This window comes from Trachurus trachurus (genome assembly GCF_905171665.1).
Source record: "Trachurus trachurus genome assembly, chromosome: 12".
Lineage (NCBI taxonomy): Eukaryota > Metazoa > Chordata > Actinopteri > Carangiformes > Carangidae > Trachurus > Trachurus trachurus.
In genome coordinates this window covers 23,569,161-23,591,208 of record NC_139908.1, presented here as the reverse complement: position 1 = coordinate 23,591,208, position 22,048 = coordinate 23,569,161, and the positions used below count along the sequence as shown (strand labels likewise).

The following is a 22,048-nucleotide window of genomic DNA, read 5'->3' as shown; positions in this document are numbered from 1 at the left end:
AAGCATTTAAAGGTCCAGTGTGTAATAATAATAATAATTTTCATAACCTTTATTTATTCTCAAGAGACATTGAGGTTACCCTCATTTTCAATGTCGTCGAGTTTACAAACCAATTAAAAATATTGACAGTGGTTACAGTCATTTGAAGTGATTACATGCCAAAATACAGTTAACAAGAAACAAGAAACACAATCATCTGAAACAGTTACAAATGGAAACACAGCTATCCATGACCAAGGTCCTAAACTAAGTGAGTGAAGGGAGCACGTCCAATCTCAGGATGTGCTGTAGCGTGTTCCAAGAGCTAGGGGCATCATAACAAAAAGCAGTCTTGCCAATACTCGTATAGACTCAAGGAACTTTGAGTAACAGTAGTTCAGCAGAACGGGTCATGTAAGTATCTGAGTTCCATTCCAACATATTTGCTACATACAATGGTAATTTGCCTAAAAGGACTTTAAAAATATCTAAAAACCAGTGCCTCTTGCAATTGGCAAGGGTTATTCGCAAAATCTGAATGTACTACCATGAATATATTAGTACAAGTGTATAACCGCTATAAAATAAAATTTGTTTGGTTTTCGTAGCCTTATGTAATTATTTTTTATATACAGTATATATGCACATAGCAAGGGTTTTGCTTTAGAGAGTGTTGCCATCTTGCGCCGCCATGTTTGTACGGCAGCCTGAAAGGAAAATCCAGCCAGCCAGAGAGCACGTTTCGTGAGTTACGCGAGTTTCGTGTTCATAAATAAACCAACAAAGGCGGAAGGAAAGAAAAAGGAGTAGGAAACAGCTGACATATCGTAAAATGGTTTAGATCTTCACCTCATCGCTCCATGCTCCTGAAATATCATGATAAACAAGTTTTTTTTGTCCTCTGAGGCCATCATCACTTTGCCGACGGGAGGGGTGAGCGCTGCAATCTAGAAACTTAACGCTGGATATCACGGTTTTCCCCCCATTTTACTTATTATTTTTCCTCCCCTATAATACGGTGGTGTCTGGTTACAGCAGCACAGGAGGTTGCATCGAGTCACACCGAACACAATGACAGTATCTATACGAGCCTGCACATCCAACACACACTCAGGCTGTTTCTCAAAGCTCACACCTCCCTCTGTGCCCTCTCCACCGCAGAGATCATCCAGAAGGTGAGGAACGGTCAGAAGCCGTACTTCCGCCCGACGACGGACAGCAGGTGCCACTCGGAGGAGCTGACCATCCTGATGGAGGGCTGCTGGGCCGAGGACCCCGCAGAGAGGCCCGACTTCGGACACATCAAGATCTACATGGCAAAACTCAACAAGTGAGACCCAACACTTCACATCTTTTCCTGAGCCAGGGTAGTAAGGCTCCTCCACAATATGCAAAGTGATAAAGAAGTTTTGTTTTTCTTGTAGTTTCGGTGGAGTGACGCTTTAATTGACGGCATTAAATCAAACTAAATTGCCCTTAGCTGATTGCACTCCTGATCCGTTTAGCGTTTTCTACACCTCCACCCTTCTCTTTCAAAACTTAGATAATTTGACAAATTGAAAGCGACAGAGAGGCTGTTTTTTCCCCCACGCTATCAGTGTCGTTCCTGCCAAGTTCAACACACGAACCCGGCGTTGACAGCTCCGTGTCCCTCCGACTGCCACGAAAGCTGATTTGTTTAAGAAGTTCAAAAAGGCAAACAGGATAAAAGAATCATGTTTTGGAAATCACCAAGGCAATTTTAGATAAAAGGCTGCTTGTAATTCCTGACAGGCAGCTCTTGACAGGAAGCGCTCTTTGTTGCCTTTCCATCTCCGAGCGTGTGTTCGAGTCCGTGTTTCTGGTATTGTTTTGAATGATCCCATGAATCATTCATGCGCATATTTTGGTTCTGAGTTTTCTGTTGGAGCAGGAGGGGAGGCACGCATGTTTCCCCTGGAGGAGGGCAGCTCTGACAGAGGGAGGTGCTGTGTGAAGCATCCCTGCTGATACAAAGTGACTCCGGAGCACACACACTAAAACACACATGGAAACACAAGAGGCCGGTCGGAGGTGTTAAGGCCTCTACAATACAGGTCTACTGTGTATGTACAGGCATGATTCCCTCTGTAAAAACACAGTTTGTATTAGTTGTAGTGACCATCATAGAGAAATCCTGCACCCACTGTTCTCCTTGAGTGAAAACACTCAAGGATCAAAGTTTTGCATTAATGCATGAAGGTTTTCAGAAAGTGGCTTCTGGCTCACATGAGCAGCTACATGTGAAACAGTTTATATGTAAATTAAAAAGTAACTAAGCCTTTTGAAAATTTGTAGAAATCGTGTTAAACTCAAGTCTTTACACATACAGAACTGGACTAAAAGCTGAAAATCTTCAAAGGATTTATCACAACACTGATCATAACTCGATACATCAACCTGTGTTCATCACTGTCAGTGTCTGTGCTCCTCCGATCGAGTCCTCATGGCTCTACTCTGTTTCAACTGTTTGATGGCACATGTTGACCTCTTTGTTGACAGCTCTCCTAAATATATCCAGCTGTATCTATTTGTGAAATCTGATACATTTCTTCTAAAATTTGGCAAAACTGACATGGTTGGTTTCCTACAAAACTGAAGTTGTGGTTCAATCAGAGCTTTGATTTGTTTTTGAACAGCACGTCTACATATCAAAGGTCTCCCTGTTGAACCCTCCATAGTTATTCTGACTGAGCTCACTTTAAATATAAACTTAGCATTTACATTATGTGCAGACTGGCTGTAGTTTACAGGACTGTTTTGACTCGGGATGCTTGGCTGACTCTGACTATCTAGTAGCAGATCTAAAGATCACATCTACATGAGAGATATGCTGAAAAAAAAAAGACTCTGCAGATCTGAACTCTGTGTTTGTGTTTGTTGTGTGTTGTTGTTATTCCTGGCTGTGATATGTGAAGCCAAAGACGCTGAGTGAACAGTGTTGGGATTCTGCTTGATTCAGTCGGTGGCTGCCAACGTCTGCCTGCAGAAATCAGACAAACAAACAGAGCAGAGTTTTATTTTGTGACAGACTGTTGTCTGCACTCCAGAGTGATGATTAAAGTGGATTTGACGCATTTTGTTGAAGCAGCTGCTAGTGACACGAGCGTTATCCCACACAGCTTTCAGGGATAGAGCTTATTGTTTAAAAACTGCATGATAATGAGGCCAAGATGAATGTGTGCAGGTTTGGTATTTTTTAATGCAGCTCCACTGTAGCATATTTTAGTTGTTTTACATTTACTAAAGGAAATGAAGATAATGTGAACTTTATACACTGTTATATTAAAGGAAATAACAGTGTTGTTCACATGTTGAAGTCCCCAGGATCAATTCTGAATGTGCACAGTTTTTTACTGGATGTGACTGAATCATCAAGAATGGGAATGAAATGAATTTAATTTTGGTAAATTGAATCATGACATCAGTGCTCTACTTTTTTAAACAGTCTGGCTCGGCTCAGTATCAGTGACTGAGTTGTTGACCCCTTATAGGTCCACTATTTTATTCTTTATTTTTCATTTTTCAGACATCTGATGTCATGAGAACACAGTGTCATGGTTGTTGTGCCTCGAAGTTCAAGTTGTGTTGGCAGAGCTTTTTCAGTCCTGTCAAATCCATGTGTGTAATGACCCCTATCCCATAGAGGGAAATGTGAACCCCTCAAAAACTGTCATTCATCCATGCGCGTTGATGCACCATACATCTGTGTGTGTGTGTGTGTGTGAAAACACTGAGGTAAAAGAAGTCGACAAAGAGCAGACTGATGCAGGTTCAAGTCAACACCAAGAAATAATGTTTTCCTGAAGAAACAGCATCACTCACTCACTCACTCACTCACTCACTCACTCACTCACTCACTCACTCACTCACTCACTCACTCACTCACTCACTCACTCACTCACTCACTCACTCACTCACTCACTCACTCACTCACTCACTCACTCAGTAGAGACAAAGGGAGGACGCTGGAGCACACGGTCGGGTTATACAAATTTATTAAGGTGCGGCTGCTGACGTTTCAACACTTAAGTCTTCCTCAGAGCAAACGGAGCTGTTCCATGAATGGGAGATTTAAATCCCGTGCCTGCGTCCCTGATTGGGAGAACAGGGAAACACATCATAAACAAACGGCTCACGTGATAAGCTACCACATCGCACAATAATACAAGTGTTATGAATACGATACAATGTATACATAAAGGGATATGATTCAAATCCAAAATGTGATTAGATATACGAATTTACAACAATACAATAATTCTGGATTTTTACCATGGAGCCAAATGGTCTTACAGTAATGAGGAAATTAATCTGTCTTGTTTTTTATGAATGGTGCCCAAACATGGCTTCTATTATTGTATTGTTGTAAGTGCTGTGTCGAAACAAAAACCTGGGTCAACAATCTCTATTAATCTTCTCCATCAGTACTGTGTGGGCGTGGTTTGATCAATTAGTCCCAACATCTCAAAGTGTTTCCAAAAACATCAAATACAATACGTGATGTGTATAAAATTGAGCATGAAGACTAAATTGAATATATTGATTTGATGTGACAAATACAGCCAAAATAAACATGGCATCTTAGCTTTGAGTAGTGTACCCATTCCAAGTGTCTTACACCTGTGTTAACATGCGGATACAGATTCACAGTACGTATGGTGTGTTGCTTTTAGCTGCCATAGCATTTAATGTGGATTTACAGGTAGAATCAGCGTTCAGGAAGCTCAGCTCAGCGCCCAAGCGGCTGCTTTTTGTCGGTGCCAGAGGTTGTAACGCTGTGCCTGCCAGCTGCAGTCGATCCTCCTGTCCCGTGAGTTGTGACAGGGAGATCAAAACACAGGTCGCGCTTCATTACTCTGAATGGCTACCTGGAGCCGCTTGTGCAGGATCTGGCTTCGCTTCAGATCCGGTTTTACAGCTCCGGCTCAAGGTGAAGACGCTGATTTTACGGCTCGGCGCTGATGTTCACCTGATGATACTGTACCACCGGACGGATGTTGCACATGTGATCAGAGCCGTGCTGTGCTTTAATTATAAACCTCACAGTCGATGTGTTTACATTCCTTCATTCACTTTGTGATAGAGAGCAACCACGGGAAGATTCACCTCATCACACCACAAACAATGCAATCAATACTGGAAGTAATCATTGCGTTCTCTCTAATGGAGTGTCAGTCGCTCAGAGCCTCAGAGCAGGAGGTTTGCAGCAGAATGGCCTTGTTAAATGTGTGTTAGTGAAAAGGAGAAAGTCGCTGAGCTCTCCCTCACCCTGTGTTTGCTCCTCACTGTCAGCTCTGTCCACCAAGACACAGGCACTTCCTCTGGTCTCCAAAGGGTAGCCATGGTAACACACACACGTAGTTACAACTGTATTTTGGGGGAGGTAGGCCTACACGACAAATTAATGCACAAGTGATGCTTCCACTCTATTTTTCAAACCTGCTGGAAGTGTATTAATAAATATAATATTCATATTAACTTTTTCAATTTTATTATTCTTCATTATTTCAAAGCAGAATTTGCTGATGAAGTGATAGTTTGGATTCTCTGATGGAGGATTTTGTGTTGGATAGTTGTACATAGTCTGTGTAAGTGCAGAATATTCAGACCAGTGCAGACACAACTACATGCACAGACTCTTGAAAAAACAAAAGTAATATCTGTTGAAAAGTCAATTTTATCTTGAATGTTTTCACAATCTGAAACTGTATTCCTACACACACACACACTAAGGCTTAGCTGATCTTGTGTGTAGTGATACAATAGTTCAATCTGTTCTAGTTATTTTCCAATAACCACACAGTTCTGTCATGAGCGGCCTCATCAGTGCTGTGAAGGTTAAGTCTGAAACATGAGCTATTATTATGAACAAATGAATAATTTTTGACCACAAGGTTCCCAGTTCAGCCCCTTGCTCTTATCATGTGTTATATCATCATGAATTACCTCTTACATAAGCCTGAAATTGTGTTTTCTATCCGTTTTATTAATCACAAATATACCTCACATTTGTACCGACCAATTTCCATCCACTCACTGTTTCCATCTACTTCAACATGATATGAAAATCTTACTGGAAACAGGAAATCCATCACAGTGACCATCTCATCGCCTTTTCCATCTAAGTATATTACCATCGCCTCCTTGTTGGTGAGTTCAAGGCCGTCAGTCATTTGAAGTTGGACGCCAAAGACCGCTATATTCATGACTTCCATACAGTATAATAAAATCCATAAGCCTGGAGCTGCATTTCTTTGTGTAACCCTGCGTTGTATAATGACCGCTGAGCCTTGAACCTCTAAAGCAAACAATATTCACACAGATATGCGACGAGAGGAGTACAGTGTCATTTTTTTCCTATTGAAAGCTTGTTGCTCTCAGCTGAAATGCAAGTGCTGGATGTCAGCCCATTTTGTACCTCAACAGGAGAAATGAAAATTGCCTGAAACAGATTGAAGCCTGTCACTGCTTAAATACTGTGCACAACATCCACAAGCTCTGAGCCCTATAAGATAATGAAGAGCTGGTGCAACAGCTGCAAACGTGCACATGTAGATTCGCTGGAGGAGCAATCTTAAAAAAACAGGTGGTTTAGTAGAGGATCTGTGAACAGATCTGTGTGGTTGTTGTCAGTGTGTTTTCCTCTCAGTTTGACCTCTCTGTTATCTCTGGAAGTCAATGCAGGATGAGCCCAGTGATGTATAGCTATCCATTTGCAGGAGCTCGGAGTCGAGAGCTCTGTATGATTTATATCCCCCCAAGCACTCAAGGATGCTCTTGACAACCACAAGCTAAGTCCCCGCTCATGTGCATGAAGCCGTTTTGCCTCGGCGGCCCGTGCGTTAATGCACTGTTTGCCGGTTATTTTCATTAGGTAAATGTATGTTGTTGACATGATGTGATGGATGGGCTGTTATTTTTGGTGTATGCACGGGCTCGGGCTTGAAGGGCGCCGTAACAAGAGGGGTGTTCAGCAGTAAACGGTTCGGTTTAACCCCCCGCACGAGGAGCTGACACTCCACTTGCCATGAATAGCTGACCTCCCACCGCTGAACCTCAAGTCTGTCACTGTTTGCCATCACAAAAAAAAAATCAGCTCACTTTGTTGTCTTTTTTCTTGTACTTTTCTTTTATTCTTATACGTATATACTACAACTCTGGAAAAAAAAGAGACCACTTTCACAAATGTTTCTTAAAAGCATCTCTACATGTATGACACTCATTCTTTTCTTTTCTTTTTTAAATACCAACACAAACACAACTCATTCTACTGAATGAGACACTGATGAGGTCATCACCTGAACCACATCTGATTTGATAGGAAGATTATAAAAACCACTGCTGATTTATAAACTCTTCCTGAGTTAAAATATTCTTGCTGTGTTGTTTAGGAATAAATATGAACATATGAACATGTTTTCTTTGCATTATTATTATTCAAGGTCTGAAAAGACTTGATATGTTTTATTATTTTGACCAGTTGTCATTTTCAGCCAATAAAACCTCTAAATGACAATATTTTTATTTCAGTTTTGGGAGAAATGTTGTTGGTAGTTGATATAATAAAACAAAACTTTTTTGATTTAATTTTACTTAAACACAAAGCTATAAATAGTAAAACCAGAGAAACTGATCATTTTGGGAGTGATCTCTTAATTTTTTCCAGAGCTATATACAGTATATACTGTATATATATTACGGTATTTTTTCAATGTTTTCTGTTGGAAGAGAGAAGAGAGACTGGGGGAACGACACGCAGTACAGATCGGCACAGTCGGGATTCAAACCGGTGATCGCTGCGTCGGGCATTGCCAACGTAGGTCGTGCTTTTACTGTAAAACCACTCGACCACCGAGCACCCCACTTTTCTTTTATTCTTGACTGGGTTTTTCACATCAGCTCACGTTTTTGGAGGAAAATATGTGACCGTCCTGACGCATGTTTAGCTGCTTTGTAAACAAGAGAATCCTCAGAGTGTGCACATAACGGCCAAGGCTGCACAGTCCTCTTGATTTGTTTTTAAATAGTGCGCAGTGTTTTCAACTGTTAATCAGCATCTGGATCCAGATCAACACACACACACACACACACACAGTGATGGACAAACTGGCTGACGAAGGACTTGATTTCCTGAAACTACAAAGATCTTCTCTGGGAAAATAACAGCTTTGTCCAAGTGACTCACACTCATAAGATCTGCTATCAACTTTTAATAAACGCTGGCCTGTAAACTAATATCACACTCATACTGTACTGTTTGTTCAGCTGACCCGCCGTCCACTGACAGAATCTCGATTAGGTTGATTGAAATGAAGTAATTGGGAATTTACCAAGTTAAAGCTGTTCATGTGAAACCAAAGTTGGTACCAAATTACAGTTTAGCTCTGGAGGAAGCTTCCTGTGAGTGAACAGTCACACACCAGTCCCTGTCTTGGAAATAAAAGTCTACAGGAAGCTTGAAATAAAGAATCCATCTGAAAATGGTTTCTGTTATCCACCAACTGTTCCTACTGTGCTGTACTCAACTCCCATTACACAGATTAAAGGGATACTTCACCCAAAATCAATAATTCACCAGTTTTCTACTCACCGTCATGCCAAGGAAGGGTTTGGAGAACTTTCGTAGTTATCAAAACGCTTTTGGAGTTCCAGGGGGGGTCCGATTTTCATATAATGGCGGTGGATAGAGCTCACTTTTGAATCGTCCAAAACACACACTATGAAACATCTAAATATCTCCCTACTGCTCGTATGTACTGACCCAAGTTTCCAAGTGTCCTGTTTTAGTTGTTCCATCTCCCTTTCTGTTTTACTTCTTTTTATACTTGTTTTAATTCTTTCTCTTGTCTGTTTTTAAATAATGTTTGCTTTTTATGTTCTCATTTTGCTAATATGTAAAGCACCTTGAGTTGTCTTGTTGCGGAAATGTGCTATACAAATAAACTTGCCTTGCCTTGCCTTGCCTTGAAGCCGCAACATGAAGGTGGCTCTGTTGATGTGCGCATGTGCGAGATTTGCTGCGAGATGTTCTTCCGTGTTTACATCATACATCCAATGGTTTACAACAACGAACGAACATCTCCACTGGGAGCTACTGCTACAGTAAGGCTAAAAACAGAGATCAAATTATTTTTTTCAGGACACGAGCAGTATGGAGGTATTTGGATGTTTCATAGTGTGTGTTTTGGACGATTCAAAAGTGAGCACCATCCGCCGCCATTATATGAAAATCTGTTGTCAGCCGAACCCCCCCTGGTACTCCAAAAGCAATTTGATAACTCTGAAAGTTCTCCAAACCCTTCCTTTGATGGTGAGTAGATGATTGATGAATTATCGATTTTGGGTGAAGAATCCCTTTAATCCCTTGTTGTGCCCATTATGTCTGAGTCACTGCAGACATGACTTTGACTGAGGAGAGGCTGCAGTGATCATTGTCCCTTCGGAAGTTTCTTCCATCTCCACACAGGGATACCATCACTTGGTCACCTCTCCCCCTGCTCAGGTCGCCGTGGCAGCAGCTCTGAGAGAAATCCTGGTTGTTCAAACTCTAGAAATGCAGCAGAAACAGTTTTCGTAGCCTTCCCCAACGCAGTCCTGTTCCCAAGCTCTGTACTGTAGGCAGCTGCTCCCCCCTTCCGGCTTCGCCATCCCTCTGATATGAATTGTCAGCTGTGAAACCATTTCAAAATCAGTTGAAGTGGCCACAGGTGGACTCCAAACAAGGTGTAGAGACATGCCAGAGATGATCAAGAGGAACTGGAGGCTGCGGAGTTAAATATCAAGTGTCACAGCAAAAATATTTATGTATTATTTCAGTTTTTTCTTTATAAATTAGCTTCATCTTCATGATGTATTGAGATTAGATTGATGACAAAGGAAAAAACAGTCGACTGCTTGTTTGTTCAGAGCTGCTGAAAAGGTGTAAACCAGATGTAATTCAGGTACACAGATGGTTCTCTTCTGTCCGGTTCCTGTGGTCGCCATGGTTACACAGCAACCGCATTGAAAGAGTACGATCATAGACATCTCGGTGGCAAACAATCTTGCACATTCAGGAGAGCAGCGACTCTCTTTTCTCTCTCTTCTCTGCTCTGCTGCCAACCTCAGTGGCAGCGCTGCCGTCGTTTTTACATTACAGTAGAAACAACAAAGTGGCAACAAAAGATACAGTATATTATAGATAAAAACAATTTGTACCAGTGAGTTATCTGATCCAATTGACAATTCTCCCCTCAGTTGCTTTAAAGGAAACCAATCCGAGCTGGAAAACCTCACACTCACCAAACAGGCCGCTCGCTCTCAGTCTTCACCATCACTATTAGTTTGGATGAATGGTGGCGAAACATGGACGTGTGTGATGTGCGGCGCAGTAAACAGTGCGTGGCCTGTGTGATTGCATCCAGTGTATTGATACTCATGCGCGTCTCTGATGTTTTTTCTTCTTTAAACTTAAACAACATGTGGGCGTGTGGAGGATCTGTGACCCAGAAGAAGAAACGTGGCAGGACGCCAGGCATTGATGCTTTTAGCCGCCACGGTGGTGTGGATGACTCACCTGCTCGCTCCGTTGCCGTTAGCTGCGTGTACATGCGTGTGTGTGTTTGTCTGTGTGCGTAATGTGGAAATATCCTGAGACACGCACGTTATACAATGCACGGATTATATAATTAGAAAATATATGTGAAATGATGGGATGGCAGCAGGAAAGCCAACCAACAGCTGTTTTTTTAAACACAGTGTACAAAATGTAAATAAGAAACACAAATATCTGTCCTTTTTTTTTTTTTTTTTTTGGAAAGTGGTTGCCAATAGTGACAGTTGTGGGGAAGAGCTCCTCAAACATGTGAGACCTGAATGAATAGATTGTTAGTTTATGTTTATTTTATGTTTATTTGCACGATTATAAAAGCAACAATAAAAGCAAACAATTAAATTGAAAAAAAAAAGACATGTGCGGGTGAGGTAGAAACCCACTACAGGCTTATATTTAAACCTCATCTATAAAAGCAATTGCACAAATAACAAAGCAAAGCAAACAAAAGAAACATTAATATATCTTGAGAAAATAATACAAAATAGAATGAAATAAAAGAGTTTTTTTTTTTTAAATAAATAGAAAAGAGAGAAAAAAAATACATACACATATACACAAATAATAATAGGAACAAACGAACCAAAAAACAAAACAGATCACAAGGTATTACAAAAAGTCTGTACTATCATATGCAACAATGTTTTGTGATCAGAGCATTTTTTTAGTCTCGATTTGAATGTGGATAAAGACAAAGAATTAGTAAATAAATGCATATTTTTGTTCCATAACTGGGCTCCACGGTATCATATTGAAAACTGTCCACGAGATGATACAAAGGTAGTTAAGCCTGTGAAGTCACTGCAGAAATGATGTAAAGCTGAGAAAGCTGGGTCTGTGTGTGGAGCTGCAAGCAGCACAGTGTCCCAGGTCTTTGGAAACGCAGGCTGGGACACCTTATACTCCAGGTGAAGTCATCAAACAGCTTGAATTCTGATCTCTGGACTTTATCCCCACTGCTCACTTTCTGTTTGAGTCTGTTTCTCCTTTTACAATATACAGAATATTATTTACAGCCCCTCGCTAACTGGAACCTCCCCCTCCCCTCTCACGTCTGCTGCTTTCATCAGTTGGACACAAACCTCTATTGATGTTTCTGCCAATCACTGTAAATTGCTCAGAACGAGGTTCCTCAGGGGTCACTCTTATACTTGGCATTGACGTTTACACACATTTAAAACGGTGGAGTTTACCTCGCTAATTGTAAAGGACGTTTCATTTACACTAATATGATATGATATTTTATTCACTTCCTCACTTTTTGACACTTTTAACGCACATTTTCTAGTGTCTAGTGATGTCACAAGTCAGTGTCAGTCAATGGTGAAAACAGCAGGTTTGAAAAGGATAAAAATCTGAGGACAAGATCATTTCTGCTCCAACTAGCCTGACATAACACATCCCAATTTTATACTGTGACAACAAGGAGAAAGTATGCATGGAAAAAAACCCTCTCCATTATGAATCTGATAGTGTTACAGGAGTTCAACACTAAACTGTTGTAGTTCTCCTGTTGAAGACTGATTCTGTTTTATTCCAATTTGAATCTGGCTTTTGTAGTTTTATCATTTCTATCTGATAAAATAACTTTTTGCCAAAGCAATTGAGCTGTTTTCACCACAACATTGCTAAAAAGAAGTCAGTTCATCCAGACTTTCAATTTCATATTATTTGGAGGTAAAATTGACAGTGAGAGCAGCTGGAGCTTGTGTAATGACTTTAGGTGTGAAAACAAAGATGATCAGATCTTTGTTTTCTCAAACACCTTTTGTTTTGTCTGAAGATTGTTTGAACATGTGCTGTCTGACCAAAGCAGATATCAAATTGTGTGTGTGTGTGTGTGTGTGTGTGTGTGTGTGTGTGTGTGTGTGTGTGTGTGTGTGTGTGTGTGTGTGTGTGTGTGTGTGTGTGTGTGTGTGTGTGTGTGTGTGTGTGTGTGTGTGTGTGTGTGTGTGTGTGTGTGAAATGATAACACATTTTCAGCCACTCTCTCCTAGAAGACACTCGTGCTGCAGCAGCACTCAGTTGTTCTCCTGTAAAAAGGGCAACAGTAATTGTGCGGAGAGTTGGAGGTGGAGGTGCAGTGCACGGCTCCTCTCTCACCTCCAAACCTCTGGTCAGTCACTTCAGTAAGTGGGTGTAAATGTCAAGTCGACGGTTTCAGAAAGTTACAGAAGATGGTTGACATGGACATCGCTATCTGACCATTTTCAGAGGGAGAATACTCATCTCACAGTGTATTCTTTGACCGCTCTCCCAGCTGGATCTTTTTCTCAGTGATGTTCCCAGATTTCATGAATGAACTGTGTGGCTGCTGTGTTATTATTACACATATGGATGATTGCCAAAGACCCAAGTTGTGAAAAAGCAGAATAACTGTGTTGTAACTGTGTTGTGGTGCTTAAATGTGAGTCCATGTTGTGTTTTTCAGTCTGTGGGGATCTGTCCTCATGCTCCTCTGTGTTTGTGTTTCCCACAGGGAGGGCAGCACCAGTATTCTCAACAACCTGCTGTCCAGGATGGAGCAGTACGCCAACAACCTGGAGAACCTGGTGGAGGAGCGAACGCAGGCCTACCTGGAGGAGAAGAGAAAAGCCGAAAACCTCCTCTACCAAATTTTACCGCAGTAAGAAACAGAAAAAACGTGCTCTTGTCCTTCCAGCCAAAAGCTTAGGAGTCCAATTAACTTGAGCCCATGCAAATGGAATGGGGCGGGGGCTGAGGGGGTGCACTTTACCAGCATGGCTCAATGACACATTGTCAATCGCGTTAAATCCTCGTATTAATTAAAGACTCGAAATCACTCCTGACATCACATTTGACTAACATACCCATTTCCCCACGGTGCGATCTCGCGCTAGATGAAAGAGAGAGGAGGGAGCTGTCAGGCGAACCGCTCATTAAGGGCGAGACAGAAAAACCGACATGATAGAGAGTTCGGGCTTCTGGATAACACTGCAGCGGCAAATCCCATCTTTCTCCCCCATTTATCCTCTTCTCCTTCCCCCTCTCCTTCAAAGACAGCCAGGCTGAGAGGAGCTTGGGAGGAAGGACAGATATCATTTCTCACCACGCTGGAGAATTAGAGGAGCTGACTTTGCCACAGTGTTTTTTGCCTTTGGTGTCGTTTGATTGAGAGAAAATGAATGTGAGCAGAATTAACACAGATAATTTGACGAGTGCTAATTGAACCTGCCAGGCGCAGATTAATTAAGTTTTAGAGATGAATCCTTTTTACTTTAAAGGAATAGTTCAACATTTTGGGAAATTGTCCCATTGCCATAATCCCTATAGTCTTAGCAGTAGGTTTGTTACCTTTAATTGTCGGTGCAAGCTATTTTTAGAACGGCAGAGCAGAGCCGCGAGGTGCTCAGAGCTACGCTACGGAGGCTAACTCTTCCTTCATCAAACTCATCAAATACACAATCCAGCAACTCCAAAACACTCTGGTGGACAAGTTGTGACCTGCACATTCACCACGCTATGAGATAATAACGGAACGTTATGAGACAGAGTTGTTTTAGAGGTAAATTCATGCAAAACCACCGATGCGCGTTTCCATCGGGGGCAGTTCTTCGGCAAACAGTGTCTGCATTTGCCTCGAAAACAACTCAGGTACCGGTACTCACAGGTAGGGGTGGTATTATGCAAATTCAAAAACTAATGACATCATTGTCAGACAGCCGAGAGAGCTCGAACAGCTCGTAAAACCACAAGGATTTCAACCTAGGGAGCCTGAAAATTAAAGATTTTTTTTGTCAATTCTCACATTTTGGGGGCTGGAAGGCTGGAAGACAAACACCCAAATATATGTTAAAGAGCCTTCAAAAAGTGATATTTCCATAATATGTCGCCTTTAAACCTGGCGACATGATGTCAACAAAACAAACAGAACTCACAGCTGTATACTACTAACGCTGTACTATAAGCATGTGGCTGCTATTGTTACATGACCTGGTTCAAGGTAAAGCTTTCACTCTGATACAGCAGTTGCCAGTGGTTGCACGGTCCAACTTCCTGTGTAGGCTGCTGTTACAGACTAGAGCAACTGATTCCTGGGAAAACAGCTGTTTTATCCAGGTGTGAAACTTTTAGAGTTTAATAGTAAATGACATGTTACTGGATCAGCGCATAGACTGATACTCTGATACACATCGGTGTTGGAACAACTCTAAAAACAATCATCTCATCACCTGCAGGTGCTTGTTTGCTCTGGGTCTTTCTTCTCTGTGAAGCTTCTGGTCCGTATAGATTTCAGCATGAGTGATCTGACCTGGTGTTTCCCTCTCCTCATGCAGTTCAGTAGCAGAGCAGCTAAAACGAGGGGAGACGGTGCAGGCGGAGGCTTTTGACAGCGTCACGATTTACTTCAGCGACATCGTGGGCTTCACGTCGATGTCCGCAGAGAGCACCCCGCTACAGGTACGCAGCAGTTCATATGTCACCGCAGCCCTCCGCCAGCTTCTCTGACATGTATCTTGAAGTAGCAGCTTCTGTTTCCCGGGTTCTTTTTTTTCCCTCAGCGTCTCCCAAGCGTTTCTGAAAGCTTATTAAAAAGCACTGGTCGTGATCACAGTCACACTGAATTCTCTTTCTCTATTCATGCATGAAAGTGCTCACCAGTATCAGGTCTCTTCCTACAGTGTGTCTCATAGTTCCCACAGTGCGCTCCCACACACGGGCTACAACTCAAAATAGTACAGTTGTTAGATGGAAGAGTGAGGAGCGTTGACGCAGAGTTGAGTCACATAATGCCACTCCACATCTCGCTCTCGCTTGAATACCAGGGGGAGGTTTCTACACCGAAGACTTGTTCATGATGTCACATGCAGGCGGGGGGGTCGTCGGTGTCGATGGACAATCTGACACCTTCAGATGAAGGGCAGTCGCCTCCAGGAGAAAAACATGTTCCATGCATTCTCATTGTTTCCTTTATCAACTTCTGTAGAAGTCCCAGTTTTCCTCCTGACGAGGCCAGAAACCCAAACACTACAGAAAACACATATCCATCAATTTAGTTCAAAGAAATTAACATGTTGCTCCATATGAAGGAGGCAACACAAACACACATATAAAACAGTAAAGTATGATCTAATTAAATAAATAATCAATGAAAATTGTTGTATTATGAATGCATGAGCACTTGCAACAGGTTTAATGGGGTTACAACATTTCGGTCCTTCATCAGGTAGTATCTACAGTAGATAGACAGTGTGCAGGAGTTTTCTCTGTTGAACTTTGTTCAGTCCTCTCCTACGCATCTGTCTATCTTTTGAGGTGTGCATACCTTTTTCAAGTTTAATGCACTAGCCCTAAAGGTTCAGTGGTAGATGTTGTTGTGATACTTTAAGCTCCCTGCTGTGAAGACTAAACAGCATTAATGCAGCACTGTAAATCAAAACACAATTCAAATGTTTTTTTTTTATCATGTAATACAAATTAGGGCAGGGGCAGTTGCTTTTTTTCATCAGTGAAGATGACGTCTAACCAGTGTAAATGCTCATTTAAATAACGGAGCCTCAGCGTGTGTTTTGGTGAGCTACACTGTAACACTCCGCAGGATACCCGTAAAGGCCCAGTCACTGATCACTCCATAGATATAAATAACAGATGAATTCAAATACTGGATGTTCCAGTAGAGCTGTATGTTCACAAACCATCAACAGCATCAGAAACCAGTGGTAGTTTGGCAGCGACAGGGTCCAGTCTGTACAACATGACCTCACTGATGCTGAACCATCACAGGTCAAATATTCACCTTCCCTCAGCACTGCTTTTATACACCGCTCAATGTATTAGCTTGATACTGTCAGGTGTTGGAACTGGATCCAAAAATGCAGACTCACGAAAACAGGAAATGTGCTAAATACACAAGGAAACGAGACACAGGAGGTAATCACAGGAAGGGGAACACAGGAAGACAGGACACAGAACTTCAAAATAAAACAGGGACTAAACGGGATGAGAGAGACATAAACCATGACGGATACAGAACTGCTCAGTTTTTTTTATACAATGAACAAGAAATGAAGATCAAAGCTGAAGACTGGTGAATGATCGCTCTTTGAGTGAATGACCAGCCTGTAATTCCTCCGTTACAGACTGTGTGTGTGCTACTCCATCTGTGTGTTTGATGTATGATGGTGTAAATGGGTTTGTCAGGGAGCCTCGCTGGGCAAACGTCCAGCCACACAGATAATGTGAGAGACTGAGGTTGTGCAGACACAGTCTACTTCCAGTCCGGCAGCCTTTTACTAAAACACACAGCTTAATTGCAGCCCTGTCGTTTAACTGCAGTTACATAATGAATAATCAAGACTCTCATCCGTCTCTATAGGTCGTCACATTGCTCAACGACCTGTACACCTGTTTCGATGCCATCATCGATAACTTTGACGTGTATAAGGTGAGTCAGGACGATCGCTGTTCATTCATCCTGTTGACTAATTACTGAGTTATGTCTTATTTTCTTACGCGCTGATGATCTGACCCCCTGTGATTGGTCCCTCAGGTGGAGACCATCGGCGACGCCTACATGGTGGTGTCGGGGCTGCCGGTGCGGAACGGGAAACTCCACGCCAGAGAGATTGCCGGCATGTCGCTGGCGTTGTTAGAGCAGGTCAAAACCTTCAAGATCCGACACAGACCCAACGACCAGCTCAGACTCAGGATAGGTATACACACAGGTGAGTCTGGACCTGTGTGTGAGCTCCCTCATGTGTTTCCTTTATGTTGTCACTTTTCAACACCAATCAACAGCAAGTCCACCTTTAACAAACTGTGCAATAGAGTTTATCTCAACCCATTCCTGTGGCAGTTTCTCACAGATGTAGATGTTTCACAGGGAGATGAATATCACTTTTAATTCTGCCTTGTGTCCATCAACAAGTAACGAGAAAATGGCTGGAAATTAGTTCAGCACCAGAGCTTTTTGAATCGTTGAACGCATCATAGATGCAGGCAGTGATTCGGAGGTCTGAGCCAGGCTTTGTGAATCTTATAATTACCAGAACTTAATCAGTTCCTCTTCCCCATTACTAGGAAATAGACTTAACTGTCTGGGCATGTTTTCTGTGGGAACACGGATCTAAGCAGCATTGGGTTGCGTGAACCTGTGTGACCCCTCCATTTCCCATGCACCAGGTTTTGATGTGAATTAATTAGAAACAACTTTGCCATTAAGAGCAATAATTCCCTGGGCTAACTAGAACACACTTCTCCATCTGCTCTGTCTAAAATAAAATATAATTACAGTACAGAATGTGTGAAGTGACAACTCGTGCTGGATTAATAGTGTTTTAAAATGAGTAAATGTAGACTAAATTATCTCTGCTACTTTCCCTCCAATAAAATTAGTCTCGTCCGTCTCCAGTAATCAGCACCAATATCCCTTTATCAATCATATTAAAGTCAGATTTTTAATAACTGTGAAAGACTCTACATGCTCATCACCATGACAAACTGGACTAATTAGAATATATTTAATAATTAATAGATGCTCTGTCTATTGGCCCGCTTTAATTTTAGTGAGGTGTATCTAATAAACCGGTGACTTCTAGCGGAGGCCTGTGAATTCCCGCCTCCGGATACCAACGTACCAAGTGGATGTAACCACTCAGGATGTTTAATCCTCAACCGTCCTTTTTGGTCCCATGTAATTTCCGAGAGGCCTCTGACACGCTATTTAGACTTCATCAGCTCATGGTGGAATTGTTTATGTTCTTCTTCAGGCACTTGACATGCGGCAGAGACAGACCAGTATGCGTAGGCTGGTACTGAGTCAGTTAAAAACATTCTCAGCACAGTTTCAATTCACTCACACCTTTTGTCCGACTACTTAAACACGCTTTCATTGAGGTGGTCGTGTGATAATGACAGCAGCGTTTCTCCCAGCATTCCACATGTTATTGTTTTTTTCCACTGTAAAATGTGACTATGTTTAGCTCCTGTTTTTTTCCAGGTCCGGTCTGCGCCGGCGTGGTCGGGCTGAAAATGCCCAGATACTGTTTGTTTGGAGATACTGTCAACACAGCATCTCGAATGGAGTCCAACGGAGAGGGTGAGTGTCACCGTCACCTGTTTCTCTTCAATATTTCTTCCTGTAAAGAAGAACATGTTCAACAGGGGAACATGTTTGACACAGTTGTACATACCAGTGACAAGAAGGTCCAGCTTGTTATCGATGTGCTGTAAAATATTTCTTATTCTTGATTTCCATCAAACCATCAGCACTCACTGACCATATTATTTTGGAATCATAATGTAATTCTTTGTCAGCTGATTAATAATTGTATTATGTACATTTTTGTGAGACACTTCTCACTCAGGTTACATTTTATGAATGTTAAAGTAGCAGATGAGGTTCTTCCTGCTTCTCTCTTTGCAGCTTTCTCCTCTGTCTGTGGCTCTCAGCCTCCAGCACTTTGGTTTCTACTTAAGATGTAAATCTATAAAACCAGCTCATAAGTATATAATTTCATTTTTTAAAATAAGGGTTACGGGGCTCTGTGGTTTTCAGCAGCACAGCACTCTAATAGGAGCCAACAGTGCATTTGTTGGGAACTATTTTCAGCTGTGGATTAGTACACATTTGGTTCTTTAACAGTGAGTATTGACGAACGTTGTGTCTCACTGATGCGTTTGAATACTTAACGGACAACATATGTGTCGGCTTAGTGTTTAGTTGTGGCTTATAACTGTATTATTTATTGTATGAAATGCAAACGTGAAAATATGTTAATCTGTATTAATTAATCTGTGCTGCTTTGTGGTGACATCACAAAGTAACAGCAGTCCTGACAGCTCTAATGCTCAGTCTCTGGTGCAGTGTGCATATATATAAAAGCCTAGAGCTGTTTTATAATCAAACATGACAAGGACATCTACCTTTATACAAATGACACCTTTAAGAAACAGGAGTATATTATGTTTGGCTGTTTTCTTTAGGGTTTGTTATTTACTTGGTGAATATATACCTGGAAAAAAAAAGCAAAGTACAAAAATGCAAAGAGAATGAAATGACTGATTATGCATGTGAAGGCAAGCTTTGCAATAAAGAGTAGTGGTTGCCAAGGTAACAACTAATGGAGTCCAAATAAAAGAATAATCCATGAATGCATTCTCCTTTTTACACTAACATTTCTTAACCGGCAGTGACAGGAACTAGTGTTATGAAACTGTGGTTGGATATTTTGCGAGTGGATCATCAGATGTATTGATTAACTACCGAGTCGCTTCCTGTATTGTGCCTCCACTGGTAAATAATTGATAGCACTTACAGCTAAGGGCCCTTAGCCAGCGATAAACTGTGCAGCCTGAAGCTTCACAGGCAGGAATCACATCTCATATCTCTGCACAGTGAGCATTAATTGGACCAAACAGTACAGATTTTCATCATCGTTTGCATTTCAGCTGCCGGCGAGAACATCGGCTCGTCTCACTCTTCAGCTGCTTTCTCTCCTCAGGCCTGAAATCATTCACATAGTCAGAGTTGTCATGTGCCATTCACAAACTTCTCGTGTGTTTTCGCAGCCTTGAAAATCCACCTATCCTCAGCCACCAAAGAAGTTCTGGATGAGTTTGGCTACTTTGATCTCCAGTTACGAGGAGATGTAGAAATGAAGGTGAGACCTGTTCCTTTCAAAATGAATATCGTTGTACAAACCGAAGCCGGTGTTTCCTCACACTGCACAAAACATCTGTATGAAGTTATTAGGTGATTCAAAATGATTCATTTTGTTGTGCTGATTAAAAAGATTCTTTTTCTTTTCTATAGATTTCTATAGGAGCTGCTGTAGATCAAATAAAAGCTTCTCATTTTCTTTAGTGGTGAACAGCATGTTAGTGGCTCTCAAACTTTTTTTTTTTTTTTTTTACATCGATGTCTATAAACTGACACAAATGAAACCACAGCTTGTCTTTAGACGTTTTATTACAGAAACTTACTTTGGATGGGATTAAAGTGAAATACTAAGAACAAGTTATTCCCTGGACCTCACTCTGAGGACCACCGTCCCATACAGACCTACTCAGGTTCCAACAACTGATTATTTTCATTAATGATTAGTTTGAGAAGAATTATATTGACTAATTAATAGTTTTAGTTTTTAGTTGAGTTTCTCTGTGGCTTCCGCTGAGGATTGTTTCTGTGTATTTGGACATTGCGATACCTGTTCATGTTCTACAGTTACAGACACTACACATGTCCAATCGAGACTCAGTTATAGACTTCTAACATTGTGGTTACTGTTGCTCTGCTCCTATATGATGCTTCATCAGCGGAGAAGGTGGAGGTGTAAGCTGAGCCGCAGCAACCATCAGGGTCACCCTTAAAGAAGGGCAGTCTAATAGAGGATGTTGCCCCCACCACCCACCAACCCACCCACCCCCACTTCTTCTCCATTGATGAACCTATTGATTTTCTCTGTTTTTTTTTTTCCAGGGCAAAGGCAAAATGAGAACGTACTGGCTTCTCGGGGAGAAGACTGATGTGTATGTTATCTGAGAAGCCTGCAGATAATGTGCAGCAGCAGCAGTGGAGACGACAGCAGAAGCTCCGGTGGCCGAGCCACTTCTTTATTTGTTCTAGAATAAGTCCTTACTGGTGATTTCCGTGCAGAGGAAAAGTGAACGACACCATGTGACACAAACAGAGGGAATTCCAGGTATATTTATTACCTGCATACTGTAACTGCAAAAAAAAAAAAAAAACAAGAAGAAAAAAAAGAGAAAAAGAAAATGTTAAAGTCGTTTTTTGTATGAAGAACCTTTCTGTCCTGAGAGTGAGTACTTTTCACTGATAAATTCTTATTTTTTGTGCTTTCTATATTAAGATTTGTATAATGTGTTTGGAAGTCAATGATGTATTAATATTTCCTTGAAACATCCATTGGAGTTTGGAGGCACAGCTACAATCAACGTCACTGCAGGGGTTCATCAACCGTGTTACACAGTACAAAATAATATGTATATATGTATATCCAAGATACTGTAAGATATTTTGTTCAATAAACTGAGTAAAATACTCTTTTTTCCATTTATGGAGCTGTTAGTATTTCATACCTTGCCTTCAGTAGTTGGAGTGTGGTCGATATCTGTCTCCACATCAGTCTGTTCTGTTTAGGATTCCTGCACAAGCTGAACTTTAAAGGGACTACGAGGAGTTTCGGATAGCGGAAGTGTTTTCACACTACATTTCCCATGAGCTTCCGCGCACACGGTGAAATTCTTGGACCGGCGCAAGATGGACAAAAGCGAAAGCATCTGCCAAGAATGTTTGGTAACACTTTACTTGAAGGTCTCATCAGACACTGTCATAAGAGTGACATGTCAGTCATGAACATGTCAAACATTATGTCAATGTCATAACGTTGTTATTAAGTGTCATTCAGTTAACCCTAACCCTACAAACCTGGGTGTTATGACATTGACATAATGTTTATGACATGTTCATGACTG

At 41.5% G+C, this 22,048-nt stretch overlaps 1 protein-coding gene across 1 annotated transcript in view; it reads left to right on the top strand.

The window, feature by feature from the left end:
- npr2 (natriuretic peptide receptor 2) overlaps positions 1-21,554 on the top strand; it is a 75,633-nt gene extending 54,079 nt beyond the window's left edge. Inside the window, 8 exon segments of the mRNA XM_083984119.1 lie at positions 1,141-1,309; positions 13,071-13,217; positions 14,890-15,013; positions 16,929-16,997; positions 17,103-17,277; positions 18,552-18,650; positions 20,123-20,214; positions 21,033-21,554. Of these exon segments, the coding sequence (XP_083840245.1) occupies positions 1,141-1,309; positions 13,071-13,217; positions 14,890-15,013; positions 16,929-16,997; positions 17,103-17,277; positions 18,552-18,650; positions 20,123-20,214; positions 21,033-21,095 (938 nt within the window). The 3' untranslated portion in view covers positions 21,096-21,554.
- The last annotated feature ends 494 nt before the right edge of the window (positions 21,555-22,048 follow it).